Raw genomic sequence first — 18905 nt, 5'->3', positions numbered from 1 at the left:
TGTCTGATATTAAGCTCTGAATGCTTCTATTCTTATTGCCCTCCAGCTGCCCGCTGCCTCTGTGTGTGTGTGTGTGTTGCTCCCTGGTTCCCCATTTAAAAAGAGCATTTGTAAAGGAGCCGAGCACTGCTCTGAAGCAAAATTGAAGTGGAAATCTGACCTCCCACTAATTAGATTTCCCTTACATATAAAATCACAGGGATTTGAATATATTCAGCTGTCGGAGAGGGAATAGAGGAGAATTATGATGGAAAATGTATATTTTCTTTTGGAATAAAAACATGATTACCATAGCATTGAAGAAAGTTTTGCATTAAAATGATTTTGTCACACAATGTAGTGGAGTGCACACAGAATAAGTAATAAATTGACCCGAAACTGAGCATTATAGTTGAAAACCTTTATTTGTTGAGATGAACGCTCCACTGTATGCAGATAATCTTTCACCACTACTTTGTGTGGTCTGATGCATCAATTCAGCTTTGACCAAAAATAAATGTAGTACAGTACCTGTACCTTAGCCTCACTGTGGCTTCATAGCCATGCTGCCTGTAGCTCTGATACATTTCTGTGGAACCCTGTCTGCCTGCCTGGGGAAGGTGTGTGATGCTTGTCTAGGTGTGTCCCCCTTCTGGACCCTCCAGGGTCCCCCACAGGTTGACCCCCTTTGTAGGAGATTGGGGTAGGGATTCGCGAGGGCTTCTTGCCTGGTCTGTAGTCGTGCCTGGGCCGGCGCTTCAGCTTGTAGATGGAGGGCACACTCTCTGGTTTCTTCAAGGTCCTCTTCTGCCTGAAAGACCCATTCCTTGGTTTCAACAGGCTATCAGGGCATGTTATGGTAGAGGCTCTGGGGTTCAACACAGGTGAATTGGCGTCTGTCACCCTGCGATTTATGCTAATGCTAACTCCATTCCCAGAGTCAGGCGAGATTGTAGAATCAGTGGGCAGCTCTTTGGACTCGACACTGGAGCCCATAGAGGACCAGGAGCTGGTCACACAGGCTTTAGCCACTTTGAGGCTGGAGTTCACCACCTCTGTGTTGCTGCAAGTCTCTCTACTAGCTCTAGGGCTACCAGAGAGTGTTTTCACCCAGCTCTCCACACACACCTTTTCCAGCAGCCTATTCCCTTTGGAGAGCTCAGTGATGACTGCATCAAAGCTGGCCTCAACTGGATGTGTGGCATCAGAGGCTGAGGTATGTGGAGATGGTTCGAACCCAGCTAGAACTGTACTGAATCCACCATGATCGCTCTCAGCGATATTCTGAGATGGTTGGTATTGACCATTTTGCTTGCGTTTTCTGTCATCTGAGTCAACGCTGAGCTGCTGGAGGTTGGACAGGATCTCGTGCTCCAGACTCTGGTACAGACTGGCCTCCTGGGCTGGGCTGATGGGGGGAGGGGTGAACAGGTAAGCATTGTCTATCGCTCCGTCTCCTGCCACAAAGACTTTGCTACATAGTTCTGGATGCTCAGGCTCTTCAAGGTACACCACAGTGCTTTTGTGAGAAGCCTTGTCATTGACAGGAAAACCAAATGCATTCTGTCTTGTCAGGCCCTGCATTCTCTCGTGGTTGGAGTCGCTGTGTGAAGGGTTGGTTGTGATGTCATAAGGGGTGGGTGTCTTATTTGGATCCCTCAGGTTTCCCCCAATGGGTGTGAAGGGCCTGACTTGGCATTGCCCAGATGATTCTTCCCAGAATGTTTTGGCTGGACAGAAGGTGCAAATTAAATCGGGGCTCTTTTGAAGAGTATCACTTTTTTCAGGCTGCTGGATAGTGATGGTGGGTTGTCTGGGGCAGACAGGGGTATATCTGGTGGATGTAGCAGCCCTTACCGTGTTGGGTCCTCCATGCCTCTGGGGGGCAGTACCGGTTGAGGGTTCTGTGCTGTTGCCGCCCAACATGGAGCTCTGCCTTAGCTTAGAGGCAAACTGAGACTTTGTCCAGGTTTGAGTAAGCCCGTTTTCTGGTCTGGGCTGGGGCAGGGAGGATTGCTGCCCAGAGGACCTGTGGAAGACCAGGGGGGTTCTAGGCCTCTGAGCCTGGGGCTTAGTCTTGGGCTGGGGTTGAGGTGTGGAGGAGTGTTGGATGGACCGAGGCAGGCTGCTGGTGAAGCGGGGGGCTTGGGACGAGCGTGTGGCCTCTCTGCCTGTCCTCGTGGAAGAGTTGAGTGCTGAGTCATTATTACGCCCAGACTGGTGGTGCTGGAGATTGGTTGTGGAAGCACTCTGTCTCAGTCTGAAATAGCACAACAAAATCACACACTGTCAAGTTTTAATATGCCACTGCGTATCCGATCTCTCCAAGGTGACCTAAATAACTACCATTATTAATTTGTTAATGCAAGTTTGCGCATGAATAAGTATACAGAATAAAAGTTGTTTCCAGGCTTCTCTACAACCTGGCCTACCAAATCGACTTCTGCGTGTGTTTGGGTAATCAAACTAAAAAACAAACAAAAGCTGCTTAAACTAAAAAATTATTATTTAAAATAGTTTGACCTTTATTTCACCAGGCAAGTCAATTAAGAACCAATTCTTATTTACAATGAAGGCAAGAGGCAAAAGGCCTCCTGTGGGCACTGAGATTAAACAACACAAGACAAAACGAACAACAGACAGACAGTGAATGTGTTACTGTGTGAAGTAAGATGCCCACATCTAGCCTAGAGTTTCTGCTTTCACCAACTGTCTCAATCTTGTATTGTTTAGCAAAGCAATAATATTGTAATATTGTAATAATAAATGCAAAAACTGTCGTGTAAAAAAGGCTGTCAGAATGCACTATACTACATTACATATAAGGCGCTCAGTGACTCCCTGGTAGACAGCAACACTGAAAATGTGATTAGGATTTTATCGAGACAGTCAATATTATCTTTATTTTATCATGTCATAGACTTTAAAGGCAGACCCAGCAATATTACAGATGCAGAACGTAAACAGCACAGAGGGTAAATTTCCACAACTAAGAGTGTTGAAGCGTGAGGCTCAATTTCACCGATGTTTTGGTCCCATGGCTCACAAGCTGTAAGAGCTTGAAGAGAACCGGTGCACATGCGCAGATACTGTGTGTGACAGCTAAGTCTTGCATCTCGCTCATCTCAATATCTGCGGTGCTGTTCGTGGTAAAGTCATTTTGCTGAGTCTACCTTTAAGTGGGCCTATATAATGCTATTGTGCTGTTTTTTTCTTTGTGATTTGCTTGAAGTTGATGAACAGCACACAATCTCTGGATGTATGCTATGGCCAAAAATGCTATGCATTTTAATTTAAAACTACAGTAAGGTACACAATTGTTACCCAGAAATGATTTGATAAAGAGATAAGTTTTATGCTATGACCAAAAATGCATAGACCTAAACTCAGCAAAAAGAAACGTCCTCAATGTCAACTGCGTTAATTTTCAGAAAAATTAACATGTGTAAATATTTGTATGAACATAAGATTCAAAAACTGAGACAAACTGAACAAGTTCCACAGACATGTGACTAACAGAAATGGAATAATGTGTCCCTGAACAAAGGGGGGGTAAAAATCAAAAGTAACAGTCAGTATCTGGTGTGGCCACCAGCTGCATTAAGTACTGCTGTGCATCTCCTCAAGGACTGCACCAGATTTGCCAGTTCTTGCCGTGAGATGTTACCCCACTCTTCCACCAACGCACCTGCAAGTTCCCGGACATTTCGGAGGGGAACGGCCCTAGCCCTTACTCTCCGATCCAACAGGTTCCAGACGTGCGCAATGGGATTGAGATTCGGCCTCGTTGCTGGACATGGCAGTACACTGACATTCCTGTCTTGCAGGAAACCACACACAGAACGAGCAATGGCATTGTCATGCTGGAGGGTCATGTCAGGATGAGCCTGCAGGAAGGGTACCACATGAGGGAGGAGGATTTCTTCCCTGTAACGCACAGCGTTGATTGCCTGCAATGACAACAAGCTCAGTCTGATGATGCTGTGACACACCGCCCCAGACTATGACGGACCCTCCAACTCCAAATCAATCCCGCTCCAGAGTACAGGCCTCGGTGTAACGCTCATTCTTTCAACGATAAACGCGAATCCAACCATCACCCCTGGTGAGACAAAACCGCGACTCGTCAGTGAAGAGCACTTTTTACCAGTCCTGTCTGGTCCAGCGACAGTGGGTTTGTGCCCATAGGCGATGTTGTTGCCAGTGATGTCTGGTGAGGACCTGCCTTACAACAGGCCTACAAGCCCTCAGTCCAGCCTCTCTCAGCCTATTGCGGACAGTCTGAGCACTGATGGAGGGATTGTGCATTCCTGGTGTAACTCGGGCAGTTGTTGCCATCCTGTACCTGTCCCGCAGGTGTGCTGTTCGGATGTACCGATCCTGTGCAGGTTTTGCTAGAGATCGACCGATTTCAAGGTTTCATAACAATCAGTAATCGGTATATTTGGACACAGGTTTTTTTTTTTTTTTTTTTACACCTTTATTTAACTAGGCAAGTCAGTTAAGAACACATTCTTATTTTCAATGACGGACTAGGAATGGTGGGTTAACTGCCTTGTTCAGGGGCAGAACGACAGATTTTTACCTTGTCAGCTCGGGGATTCGTTTTTGCAACCTTCAAGTTACTAGTCCAACGCTCTAACCACCTGCCTTACATTGCACTCCACGAGGAGCCTGTGTGGCAGGCTGACTACCTGTTACGCGAGGGCAGCAAGAAGCCAAGGTAAGTTGCTAGCTGGCATTAAACTTATCTTATAAAAAACAATCAATCTTAACATAATCACTAGTTAACTACACATGACTAGTTTATCTAGCGTGTCCTGCGTTGCAAATACTTGATGTGGTGCCTGTTCATTTCTCATCAAATCACAGCCTACTTCGACAAACGGGTGATGATTTAACAAGCGCATTTGCGAAAAAAGCACTGTCATTGCACCAATGTACCTAACCATAAACATCATTGCCTTTCTTTAAAATCAATACACAAGTATATATTTTTTAAACCTGCATATTTAGTTAATATTGCCTGCTAACATGAATTTCTTATAATTAGGGAAATTGTGTCACTTATCTTGCGTTCCGTGCAAGCAGTCAGGGTATATGCAGCAGTTTGGGCCGCCTGGCTCATTGCGAAGTGTGTGAAGTCCATTTATTCCTAACAAAGGCCGTAATTAATTTGCCAGAATTGTACATAACTATGACATAACATTGAAGGTTGTGCAATGTAACAGGAATATTTAAACTTAGGGATGCCACCCGTTAGATAAAATACAGAACGGTTCCGTATTTCACTGAAAGAATAAACGTTTTGTTTTTGAAATGATAGTCTCCGGATTCGACTATATTAATGACCAAAGGCTCGTATTTCTGTGTTATTATGTTATAATTAAGTCGATGATTTGATATTTGATAGAGCAGTCTGACTGAGCGATGGTAGGCAGCAGCAGGCTCGTAAGCATTCATTCAAACAGCACTTTCGTGCATTTGCCAGCAGCTCTTCGCAATTCTTCAAGCATTGCGCTGTTTATGACTTCAAGCCTATCAACTCCCGAGATTAGGCTGGTGTAACCGATGTGAAACGGCTAGCATCCGGCTAACATCCAAGTCAAAGTTATACAAAATACAAATCGTATAGAGAGAAATAGTCCTATAATTCCTATAATAAACTACAACCTAAAACTTCTTACCTGGAATATTGAAGACTCATGTTAAAAGGAACCACCAGCTTTCATATGTTCTCATGTTCTGAGCAAGGAACTTAAACATTAGCTTTTTTACATGGCACATATTGCACTAACTTTCTTCTCCAACACTTTGTTTTTGCATTATTTAAACCAAATTGAACATGTTTCATTATTTATTTGAGGCTAAATTGATATTGATGTATTATATTAAGTTAAAATAAGTGTTCATTCAGTATTGTTGTAATTGTCATTATTACAAGTAAATAAATCGGACGATTAATTGGTATCGGCCTTTTTTGGTCCTCCAATAATCGGTATCGTCGTTGAAAAATCCTAATCGGTCGACCTCTAGTTGTTACATGTGGTCTGCCACTGCGAGTACAATCAGCTGTCTTTCCTGTGTCCCTGTAGCGCTGTCTTAGGCGTCTCACAGTAAGGACATAGCAATTTATTGCCCTGGCCACATCTGCAGTCCTCAAGCCTCCTTGCAGCATGCCTAAGGCACGTTCACACAGATGAGCAGGGACCCTGGGCATCTTTCTTTTGGTGTTTTTCCAGAGTCAGTAGAAAGGCATCTTTAGTGTCCTAAGTTTTCATAACTGTGACCTTAATTGCCTACCGTCTAAGCTGTTAGTGTCTTTACGACCGTTCCACAGGTGCATATTCATTAATTGTTCATTGAAACAGTGTTTAAACCCTTTACAATGAAGATCTGTGAAGTTATTTGGATTTTTACAAATTATCTTTGAAAGACAGGGTCCTGAAAAAGGGATGTTTCTTTTTTTGCTGAGTTTATTTGCTTGCCATGCTATTGTGCAATAGATTAATTCAATGGACAGAAAATGTTATGCCATTTCAGAATATTTCCTAGCCTGGAGCTTAAGTACCTGGAAACTCATTACAGAATTTGAGAAATCAAAGCAAAGCAGAGCTGCTACATCAACATCCAAGTCTACAGAGGATGCAGGACATGGTTTCAACCAGTGATGATAGACAAAGATGACCACAAAGACTGTTTCATGGACATTATATGTGGTCCTCCTCATATCCTCAAACTAACCTGGATAGAAGGTCTGTAAATCTATGTCAGTGGTTTTACATTCTCAGTGAATTCTGCAGCATAATGCTGAGACTGAAATATGTTGAATAGACTACGGTATACTGAAAATTATAATCTAGAGTATACCATACCGATAATATAAACTGTAGAAAATGTTTTTTTCTAATAATTCTGTTAATTTGCATATCGTTTCCAAAAGCAGGCTGCCACAGATACCTGCTGGTGTAGTGTATGCTTGAAAACGTTTTTGTTGTTGGTGTAGTGTATGCTAACATATGCATCCCTACAATCATTATCCACATAATTATAACTTCAGTGACTGTTTGTGCTGAAGTAGGCCAGCTACAATGTTAATAATACATTGTGGCGGCATGACAAAGTTGATTCATTTTAACGATCTAACATGGAGGGGGGGACGTTAACAGTGAAATGATCCAACACAATAAAATGTGAATAATGTAAAACTATGTGCAGCATGGAGGTATTGAGTCACATTATAACAGTCATGCATGAGCTTGCACGTTTTAGATAATTCCTTTAAAGATGATGTAATTTCACTCTTTGGAAAAAGCAAAAAGAGTAATTTCAATATCGGTTACAAAACACATTTTGCTTGATGCTCAAAAATACAGCCTGTACTGTACTATGTTCAACACCAGTAAAGTGTCAACGGACTCCATTAAAAGTTAAAATTCAGAAGACAAACACTATATACGCTTCAGTCTGGTTTTAGACCCCATCATAGCACTGAGACTGCACTTGTGAAGGTGGTAAATTACCTTTTAATGGCGACAGACCGAGGCTCTGCATCTGTCCTCGTGCTACTAGACCTTAGTGCTGCCTTTGATACCATCGATCACCACATTCTTTTGGAGAGATTGGAAACCCAAATTGGTCTACACGGACAAGTTCTGGCCTGGTTTAGATCTTATCTGTCGGAAAGATTTCAGTTTGTCTCTGTGAATGGTTTGTCCTCTGACAAATCAACTGTACATTTTGGTGTTCCTCAAGGTTCCGTTTTAGGACCACTATTGTTTTCACTATATATTTTACCTCTTGGGGATGTCATTCGAAAACATAATGTTAACTTTCACTGCTATGCGGATGACACACAGCTGTACATTTCAATGAAACATGGGGAAGCCCCGAAAATGACCTCGCTAGAAGCCTGTGTTTCAGACATAAGGAAGTGGATGGCTGCAAACGTTCTACTTTTAAACTCGGACAAAACAGAGATGCTTGTTCTAGGTCCCAAGAAACAAAGAGATCTTCTGTTGAATCTGACAATTAATCTTGATAGTTGTACAGTCGTCTCAAATAAAACTGCGAAGGACCTCGGCGTCACTCTGGACCCCGATCTCTCTTTTGACGAACATATCAAGACTGTTTCAAGGACAGCTTTTTTCCATCTACGTAACATTGCAAAAATCAGAAATGTTCTGTCCAAAAATTATGCAGAAAAATTAATCCATGCTTTTGTTACTTCTAGGTTAGACTACTGCAATGCTCTACTTTCCGGCTAACCGGATAAAGCACTAAATAAACTTCAGTTAGTGCTAAATACGGCTGCTAGAATCCTGACTAGAACCATTTTTTTTATCATATTACTCCAGTGCTAGCCTCCCTACACTGGCTTCCTGTCAAGGCAAGGGCTGATTTCAAGGTTTTACTGTTAACCTACAACGCGTTACATGGGCTTGCTCCTACCTATCTTTCCGAGTTGGTCCTGCCGTACATACCTACACGTACGCTACGGTCACAAGACGCAGGCCTCCTAATTGTCCCTAGAATTTCTAAGCAAACAGCTGGAGGCAGGGCTTTCTCCTATAGATCTCCATTTTTATGGAATGGTCTGCCTACCCATGTGAGAGACGCAGACTCGGTCTCAACCTTTAAGTCTTTATTGAAGACTCATCTCTTCAGTAGGTCCTATGATTGAGTGTAGTCTGGCCCAGGAGTGTGAAGGTGAACGGAAAGGCTCTGGAGCAACGAACCGCCCTTGCTGTCTCTGCCTGGCCGGTTCCCCTCTCTCCACTGCCTCTAACCCTATTACAGGGGCTGAGTCACTGGCTTACTGGTGCTCTTTCATGCTGTCCCTAGGAGGGGTGCGTCACTTGAGTGGGTTGAGTCACTGACGTGATCTTCCTGTCTGGGTTGGCGCTCCCCCTTGGGTTGTGCCGTGGCGGAGATCTTTGTGGGCTATACTCGGCCTTGTCTCAGGATAGTAAGTTGGTGGTTGAAGTTTTCCCTCTAGTGGTGTGGGGGCTGTGCCTTGGCAAAGTGGGTGGGGTTATATCCTTCCTGTTTGGCCCTGTCCGGGGGTATCATCGGATGGGGCCACAGTGTCTCCTGACCCCTCCTGTCTCAGCCTCCAGTATTTATGCTGCATTAGTTTATGTGTCAGGGGGCTAGGGTCAGTTTGTTATATCTGGAGTACTTCTCCTGTCTTATCCGGTGTCCTGTGTGAATTTATGTATGCTCTCTCTAATTCTCTCTTTCTTTCTCTCTCTCGGAGAACCTGAGCCCTAGGACCATGCCTCGGGACGAACTGACATGATGACTCCTTGCTGTCCTCAGTTCACCTGTCCGTGCTGCTGCTCCAGTTTCAACTGTTCTGCCTGCGGCTATGGAAACCTGACCTGTTCACCGGACATGCTACCTGTCCCAGACTTGCTGTTTTCAATTCTCTAAAGACCGCAGGAGCGGTAGAGATACTCTTAATGATCGGCTATGAAAAGCCAACTGACATTTACTCCTGAGGTGCTGCACCCTCGACAACTACTGTGATTATTATTATTTGACCATGCTGGTAATTTATTTATTCATCTTGGCCATGTTCTGTTATAATCTCCACCCAGAAGAGGACTGGCCACCCCTCATAGCCTGGTTCCTCTAGGTTTCTTCCTAGGTTTTGGCCTTTCTAGGGAGTTTTTCCTAGCCACCGTGCTTCTACACCTGATTGCTTGCTGTTTGGGGTTTTAGGCTGGGTTTCTGTACAGCACTTTGAGATATCAGCTGATGTACGAAGGGCTATATAAATCAATTTGATGTGATTTTGCTCTTTCCATGACAGACTGACCAGGTGAATACAGGTGAAAGCTATGACCCCTTATTGATGTCACTTGTTAAATCCACTTCAAATCAGTGAAGATGAAGGGGAGAAGAAGGATTTTTAAGCCTCGAGACAATTGAGACAACGATTATGTATGTGTGTCATTCAGAGGGTGAACGGGCAAGACAAAAGATGTAAGTTCCTTTGAATGGGGTATGGTAGTAGGTGCCAGGCGCACAAGTTTGAGTGTCAAGAACTGCAACGCTGATTGATTTTTCACTCTCAACAGTTTCCTGTGTGTATCAAGAACAGTCCACCACCCAAAGGACATCCAGCCAACTTGACAACTGTGGGAAGCATTGGAGTCAGCATGGGCCAGCATCCCTGTGGAATGCTTTAGACACCTTGTAGAGTTCATGCCCCAACAAATGGAGGCTGTTCGGAGCACAAAAGTGGGTGCAACTCAATATTAGGAAGGCGTTCGCTGCTGATGCCAGACAACAAGCGAGGGCTTTTCAAAATATTATGTAACCTTTTTGCATCCGTCAATGAACAGGTAATCTAATAATGTAGTTAAATGGCAGTGATCAGCACTAATAACAAGGTCCAGGGGAACCAAGCTGTGTTATTAATGATCCTGTTAGGTTCAAACTGTGTTTAAGGTCAGTGTGGCATTCACTGATATATTATGTACCCTGGTACTGAAAACCACCCATGAATGTGATCTTACAATCAATTTCAACACCCTCAATGTCCATCATTGTCTTTAATAGCATTATCATCAATATTACTAATATTTTCATCAATACCATCACCATTATTCACTTACCTGTTGGAAAAAGTAGTCTTCATCTCCCTGGAGAACCGGGGGCCTGGGTCAGGAGAGAGGGACGATCTGTTGGGGGAGCAAGAGGCTCTGAGCCCTGGGTCTGGTGATGTCCTGGCTGGCCTCAGGCCCCTGGGGGAGTAGGTGGAGGGGGCTTCGGAGGGGGTCCAGAGGACGGGCTGGAGGGGGGTCTGGGCGTGGCGACTCATGAGCAGCATGGTGGGCATGGTTGGACCCTGGCCGTCTGGGCGCACCGGCAACCTGCCTTTGATCTCGTGGACCGGCGTGCCAGGGCGCTGTGCCAGCTTATGGGCTGAAGAGATGGAGAGGGATGGAAATCAAGATAAGAGAAGAAAACAAAGTCATCATCTGTCACCAGTGTTACAGGGAAGCTGTTAATATCCCAGTAAATCACCAAGGTGAAAATAAAATGTAAGATACAGGATTCAGCAGCACATAATTTGAATGGTAATCGTTATATAAAGCACTTATTTGCGGCATGGTGATCTTGTTAGGAATGAAGCACAATTTATATAACTTTTGTTTTTTTTCTCCACTGCATTTTTAGCTGAAGTATTTAACCTCCGATAGATCTTATGAATACCAATTAGGGTAATGGTTGCAATGTCAGTGCCTGTCACAATTCATATTTCTGCATTGGCTTCAACTTTTCCAATCTCTAAATTTGGGGAATAAAAGATCAGCTCTCATCAGCTGAAAGTATAGAGGTTAGGCTAATGGCTGCTCCTAATAGAAATGTGTCTCTATTTATATGACAAAATGACAATCACAGTCTACCATCCCTTCCACTCTGGCCCTCTTTGGGCTTTATTTTACAAGCCTGGTGAGGCAGGAGTGAGATTTTACAAAGCCCCGGGAAGATGTTTGGGATTAGGGGTGCTGTGATTTTTTTTGCCAATGGCTATATTGGTTCGCTAATACAGGCCCAGTGAACTACTTTGTGTGAGAGAAAAAAACTAAAAAAAGCTCAGCACCCCTATTTCCTGCAGCTATGATGTTACATGCCTTTGGTTAAAAGCCGTCCTTGGAGAGGAGGCCCGCAATGCTTCAGTTACATTCACTACATGACCAACTCATTCCAAAATCATGGGCATTAATAGAGTTGGTCCTCCCTTCGCTGCTATAACAGCCTCCACTCCTCTGGGAAGGCTTTCCACTAGATGTTGGCTCATTGCTGCGGGGACTTGTTTCCATTCAGCCACAAGAGCATTAGTGAGGTTGGGCACTGATGTTGGGCGATTACGCCTGGATCGCAGTCGGCGATACAATTCATCCCAAAGGTCTTCGATGGGGTTGAGGTCAGGTCTCTGTGCAGGCCAGTCAAGTTCTTCCACACCGATCTCAACAAACCATTTCTGTATGGACCTTGCTTTGTGCATGTGGGCATTGTCATGCTGAAACAGTAAAGGGCCTTCCCCAAACTGTTTCCACAAAATTAGAAGCACATAATTTTCTAGAATGTTATTGTATGATGTAGCATTAAGATTACCCTTGACAGGAACTAAGGGGCCTAGCCCAAAGCATTAAAAACAGCCCCAGACCATTATTCCTCTATCCACCAAACTTTACAGTTGGCACTATGCATTTGGGCAGGTAGCGTTCTCCTGGCATCCGCCAAACCCAGATTAATCTGTCGGACTGCCAGATGGTAGAGCGTGATTCATCACTCCAGAGAACGCGTTACCATGGCTCCAGAGTCCAATGGTGGAAAACTGTACACCACTCCAGCCGACGCTTGGCATTGTGCATGTTGATCTTAGTCTTGTGTGTGTGCGGCTGCTCAGCCATGGAAACCCATTTCATTAAGCTCCTGCTGAACAGTTCTTGTGCTGACGTTGCTACCAAAGGCAGTTCGGAACTCGGTAGAGTGTGTTGCAACCGAGGACAGACAATTGTTACACACTACGTAGTTCAGCACTCGGCGGTCCTGTTCTGTGAGCTTGTGTGGTCTATCACTTCGCGGCTGAGGCGTTGTTGCGCCTAGATGTTTCCACTTCACAAAAACAGCACTTACATTTGACCATGGCAGCTCTAGTAACTGACTTGTTGGAAAGGTGGCATACTATGACGGTGCCACGTTGAAAGTCACTGAGCTCTTCAGTAAGGCCATTCTACTGCCAATGCTCATCTATGGAGATTGCATGGCTGTGTGCTCCATTTTATACACCTGTCAGCAACGGTGTGGCTGAAAAAGCCAGATCCACTAATTTGAAGGGGTGTCCACATACTTTTGTATATATAGTGTAAGTCCTTTATTACACCAGCATCTAGTGTGGAGCAGTAATATAATTGACAGAAGCTCTGATATCACAGAGTGTGACTCAGTAGCGCAGCGGGGGCCGCAGTCATCCATCTATTCTTCCTTTCCTTGGCCCCTTTAAATGCATGTGCTTGTCAATGCACAATAATACACAACGAGCAGCTCATTTGTCCAATCATGACAAGCGCAATGGTTAAGGTGTGGACTGCCACCTAGTGTGCGGCATGCCCTAGACTGTATTGCAATATTGGGAATCGCTTTGAGTAATATTCCAGGTATTCCACTTCTCCATCCTACTGTAATTATATAACACATCCATATACTCTGATTCCTTCTAAACTAAATTGCTCCCTGTGGGGATTAATAAAGTTGAGTTGCGTTGTTGTATAGTATTGTGGTTAGAGTTCTCAGGAGCTGTGGGAGAGGAATAGAGGCAGGCACCCTGTGTGTCGTGATGAATATTGACTCCTTCTTATATCAGTCTAATTGCCTGGTGGATGCTCCTGCATTATGTAAGTGATGGTGATGCGAGCAGGTTCAGTCGAGGAGGGGGGCTAGTGTGTGTGTGTGTGTGTGTGTGTGTGTGTGTGTGTGTGTGTGTGTGTGTGTGTGTGTGTGTGTGTGTGTGTGTGTGTGTGTGTGTGTGTGAGAGAACTCACTGATAGAGGTGCAGCGACAGGGGTCATGCTTGTCCAGATAGTGCTCCAGGGTGTCCCAACCTCCACCTACTCGCACCATCACATGATTACGCAGGATCTGATAAAACATGGACACGCATGCGGGCGCACACACACAAACCATACCTATGAAAAAGAGCACAACTGCAACATTGTATAATTGGTGGGTTAAGATAGTAAAAGACATATGATTCACTCACAATAATGACTACATAGCATTAAGCATTTCAAAGCCTTCCAAGAGACCTTCAAGGTTACATATGTCACACCCCACAGATACCACACCCCACTTTCTGCCACAGTAAAAAAAGCACAAAACATAACAAAAATTTTCCACTGAAAGTTTTTTTTTTTTTGCCCATAGAGTGCTGCAGTATACGGGTATATTGGTGATAGATTGTCAGAGATGAGACGTGACAGGCACAGAATGAGTTCAGCTGTAAAGCGTGAGCAATTGATGAGGAGGATGAGAGAGGGAAGGGAGTAGAACAGATGGCGAAGGGAGGCATACCCGAACAAATATGAGTGTGCTGGAGTCCCCCACCCTGTATTTGCCCTCAGACACTTTGAACATGGGAAACTGTGTGGGGCAGGTGCAGCGGCTTATGAGGTACTGGACCTGAGAAACAAAAACACAGGTGAAATCCAAGAGCCAACACTTGAACATGTACAGTTGAAGTCGGAAGTTTACATACACTTAGGTTGGAGTCATTAAAACTCATTTTACAACCACTCCACAAATTTCTTGATAACAAACTATAGTTTTGGCAAGTTGGTTAGGACATCTACTTTGTGCATGACATAAGTAATTTTTCCAACAATTGTTTACAGACCGATTATTTCACTGTATCACAATTCCAGTGGGTCAGAAGTTTACATACACTAAGTTGACTGTGCCTTTAAACAGCTTGGAAAATTCCAGAAAATGATGTCATGGCTTTAGAAGCTTCTGATAGGCTAATTGACATAATTTGAGTCAATTGGAGGTGTACCTGTGGATGTATTTCAAGGCCTACCTTCAAACTCAGTGCCTCTTTGCTTGACATCATGGGAAAATCAAAAGAAAGCCAATACCTCAAAAAAATTGCAGAGTCCTCCACAAGTCTGGTTCATCCTTGGGAGCAATTTCCAAACGCATGAAGGTATCACGTTCATATGTACAAACAATGGTACGCAAGTATAAACACCATGGGACCACGCAGCCGTTATACCGCTCAGGAAGGAGACGTGTTCTGTCTCCTAGAGATGAACGTACTTTGGTGCGAAAAGTGCAAATCAATCAAAGAACAGCAAAGGACCTTGTGAAGATGCTGGAGGAAACAGGTACAAAAGTATCTATATCCACAGTAAAACGAGTCCTATTTCGTCATAACCTGAAAGGCCGTTCAGCAAGGAAGATGCCACTGCTCCAAAACCTCCATAAGAAGGCCAGACTACGGTTTGCAACTGCATATTGGGACAAAGATTGTACTTTTAGGAGAAATGTCCTCTGGTCTGATGAAACAAAAATAGAACTGTTTGGCCATAATGACCATCGTTATGTTTGGAGGAAAAAGGGGGAGGCTTGCAAGCTGAAGAACACCATTCCAATCATGAAACACGGGGGTGGCAGCATCATGTTGTGGGGGTGCTTTGCTGCAGGAGGGACTGGTGCACTTCACAAAATAGATGGTATCATGAGGCAGGAAAATTATGTGGATATATTGTAGCAACATCTCAAGACATCAGTCAGGAAGTTGAAGCTTGGTCGCAAATGGGTCTTCCAAATGGACAATGTCCCCAAGCACACTTCCAAAGTTGTGGCAAAATGGCTTAAGGACAACAAAGTCAAGGTATTGGAGTGGCCATCACAAAGCCCTGACCTCAATGCTATAGAAAATTTGTGGGTAGACCTGAAAAAGCGTGTGCGAGCAAGGAGGTCTACAAACCTGACTGTTACACCAGCTCTGTTAGGAGGAATGGGCCAAAATTCACCCAACTTATTGTGGGAAGCTTGTGAAAGGCTACGCGAAACATTTGACCCAAGTTAAACAATTTAAAGGCAATGCTACCAAATACTAATTGAGTGTATGTAAACTTCTGACCCACTGGGAATGTAATGAAAGAAATAAAAGCTGAAATAAATCATTCGCTGTACTATTATTCTGACATTTCACATTCTTAAAATAAAGTGGTGATCCTAACTGACCTAAGACAGGGAATCTTTACTAGGATTAAATGTCAGGAATTGTGAAAAACTGAGTTTAAATGTATTTGGCTAAGGTGTATGTAAATTTCCGACTTCAACTGTACGTAATCAAAAGTACTGCACATGATGTACTGTACGTTTTTATATGTTGTCTTTACTCTATAGCCAGGGTGACTAATAGTTCAAATCAAGTACAATTCAGTCTCACACAAAGACACACTGTGTTATACAAAGGCAGCAATACTGTTTGTCTCCTTACACTATCCAGCTATTGCTTAAATATGCAATATATCAGTGACTGTATTGAACCCCAGACTTATACAAATCAGACACATCCCGGCAGTCAAGGCACCCGCCAAGACATTTCCCCTGCTTGTCCTACAACTCACATCTTTGTAGCATCAAAAACAAGCCTTTATCCCTCGACACAGGGTTTTATAAGTGAGTTACGACAGCAAAAGGTGGTGGTCCATCCATTGCCAAGACAGTTTTCCCTTTGGCTTAGTTAAGGTCAAATTGAAAAGAAAAGATTCAAGTCAATCCTGTAGCCTATTTTGTACAGCAATGTCCATGGTCTGTTAATCTTTTCCACAAAAATTATATGGTCTAATTAATTTCCTCAGATAACTTCATTAAAATGGAAATAACCCCTATAGCCCAAACTACCATCATTAGGTTTATCAAGTCTAATTCAACAAGTCTAATATAATTCAGTGTATAAAACCTCATGAGTACTAGTCCTTTCCCCATAGAGGGACCCAGATCAGTAGTTAAACCAGACTGGCCACATTGCCGGCAGATCTGATCACTGGTTACGTTGGATGATTTGAGCATTAGTTACAGTAGACTTGCTCATTGTAGAGTTCACTTGTAATAGTGGTAGATTTGTAATAACTGGTCACTTAAAATAGATTTGATCGCTGATTACAATTACAGATAATATTAGTGACTGTGGGAGATATGTGAACATGTTGGAATAGTGGATTTGATCACTGATTATAGTGGAAGATTTGTTCATTGGTTCCAATTTGTGAACTGGTTCCAGCGGTGCAGTCTCACCATCTCATCCAGGTTTTGAGTGTTGGAGGTGCGCCGCTGGGGTTTGGCTAGTGGCGGGGTCTCTTCCAGGGGCAGCTCCAGCTCCTCTCTGATCTCCTCCTCGATCTCTTGCTCCAACTGTATCAGCACGGGGGCGGCCATGCCGAAACGAGAGGCCCGCCGGGCTACTTCCAGCAGACAAAGCACAAAGTTCTTCTCATTCTTCCGCAGCACTAGGTCGTCTGTCTCAAACATGAGCACATCTGGAGAAGGAGTGAGAAGGATTGAGTGAGACGTCTGAGGATCGAGATGTTAACGCAATATGAAGGAGCAGCATCATGTGACCAACATGACCAGGAAAACCCTGGGCGCTGAGTTTTCTGTTTCCAGATGAATGTTCTATCCAGGGATGTGATCATTAGAAAAGTACAGATCTAAAAAATTGAGGGAAAGGTTCATGAGGCCATGTTCCTATGAAGTATGGATTTAGAGCCTCACCTAGTGGTACATTTCCATATTGATTGCATTCCATCAAACACTGTTGAGCACTTGTCTAGCACACACTGTCCGTTGTAGGCTACTGAATGTGTGCATGCGTTCAGAAATATATTTTTTTGAATACAATAGGCATAGAAATAATATTGAGATGCTGGTCAGCCAGCCATTATTTCAAGAGACTACATTCATGTCAGTTTGTCACACCTGTTTGCCACTTGACCTGTGGGGCAAGTGGGTGTGGATTTACGGCATATAAAGAATATTACATTCACAGCTGTGATACTCCTGAGTGACAACTGCAATGGTTTCACCTAGTTAAACTATAATTACGTTCAAGCCTTCCGTAGGATATATGCAAATTAAAAATTGTGGCCAGCAAAAGTAGTTGTCAGTCAAAACATTAATTGCCATTATGCAGGAATATTGTCATACCTTTAATATTCATATGCTTTCGACACCAACTGATGAAATTTGAGATGTTGTCCCGGGCCAGAAAAGTTTCAGGTTGGGCCGAATTTACGAACGTTACACCGTTCGTTGGCAGCTGGACCTGTCGCACCATCCCGTACTTTTGAATGAACTCTCCCGCCACTCGTGTGACATTATTGGCGTGGGAACAGAGGACAGCGCCCGTCTCGAGCGCCTCCACTATGTTGTTCACGTCAATATCAATATCGTACAAATCTCTCAACCATTCTGCCAAATCCTCCTTCATCGCATACAGGTACTCTTCGCTAGACTTGAAGGGCTTGATGCTTTGATTTGTGGCATGATGAATCCCAGTGAACATTGTGAGAAATATGAAATGAACACTTCAAGCAGAGAAGTCACGACATGAGGCAAAAATATCGTGAAAGTTGTATCGCAAATATAATATTGCCTCAGCCTGCACCTGGTTCAACTTGTTTCATGCGGTTTGAACGCGTAGCTAGCTAGTTTAGCTAACGTTATAGTGATTTACAGTGTAAAACGCTCGACTATAAAGTTATTCATTTCAAAAGATGGTAATTAATAAAATGTTCGAAATAGTCAAAATCAAACTGAAATCTGTCTACACTTAAGTTTCTCTAGCTACCCAGGCTGCCAGTTTGTTTTGTGGCTTCTGTGGTACTCTCCTTGGTTACAAGGTAAAGAGCTCATTCCAAACATTCCCATTAACCATTTCACAACCAGTCTCCCCCAACAAGTTCAAAATTCCTTCCAAAACGTTTTGTTTAATGTTCTTAAGCGTTTGATTAATTATTTTGTAGATGGACGCCACTTATTTCCCCTTTTATATAATCTTGTTAACCCAGAATTAAAGTTACACATAAACATTTTAATTTGAATAATGAGGTGTAGTAACTAAATTACATTGTCAGACACTCAAGGTGATATGTTTGCACATTGGAATTCTTAGTGTACATTTCCACCCTCCCCCCCACCCCTTCACTATTCAAACGGTAAATGTAAATGTGTATAGCTGTCTTTATACCTTTAAAAAAAAGCCACAAGAATAGTTCTGGGTTGATGGGCAAAGACAAAATACTACTTTACAAATAATTCCATGCATAGTTACATGGAGCCTACTTTGACAATCTAGATTGCAAACAGGAGTCATTTAAAAGCAACAAGTTTGAGAA

The 18905-nt window shown here is 43.4% G+C and overlaps 1 protein-coding gene across 1 annotated transcript; it reads right to left on the bottom strand.

The window, feature by feature from the left end:
• Positions 1–385: 385 nt before the first annotated feature.
• On the bottom strand, positions 386–18844 carry LOC129868374 (GAS2-like protein 2A). The gene is made up of 6 exons (XM_055942303.1): positions 17716–18844; positions 16807–17048; positions 14071–14178; positions 13542–13638; positions 10605–10914; positions 386–2239 (listed from the first exon to the last, which is right to left on the bottom strand). Exons 1-6 carry the CDS (start codon positions 18071–18073, stop codon positions 535–537), a joined length of 2820 nt encoding a protein of 939 aa, XP_055798278.1. The 5' UTR covers positions 18074–18844; the 3' UTR covers positions 386–534.
• Between the last annotated feature and the right edge of the window lie 61 nt (positions 18845–18905).

Source organism: Salvelinus fontinalis, chromosome 13, assembly GCF_029448725.1.
Source record: "Salvelinus fontinalis isolate EN_2023a chromosome 13, ASM2944872v1, whole genome shotgun sequence".
In the NCBI taxonomy this organism is placed as follows: Eukaryota; Metazoa; Chordata; class Actinopteri; order Salmoniformes; family Salmonidae; genus Salvelinus; species Salvelinus fontinalis.
The sequence above is the reverse complement of the archived record's forward strand: the minus strand, read 5'-3'. Positions and strand labels throughout refer to the sequence as shown.

Bases quoted from the DNA above. Each gene is read 5' to 3' on its own strand.
- LOC129868374 (XM_055942303.1), bottom strand. From the start codon at position 18,073: ATGTTCACTGGGATTCATCATGCCACAAATCAAAGCATCAAGCCCTTC. The intron at 14,179-16,806 runs GTGAGACTGCAC...TTTGTTTCTCAG, and splicing joins CTCAAAACCTGGATGAGATG to GTCCAGTACCTCATAAGCCG. The intron at 10,915-13,541 runs GTGAGTTCTCTC...CCATCTCTTCAG, and splicing joins CTGTCGCTGCACCTCTATCA to CCCATAAGCTGGCACAGCGC.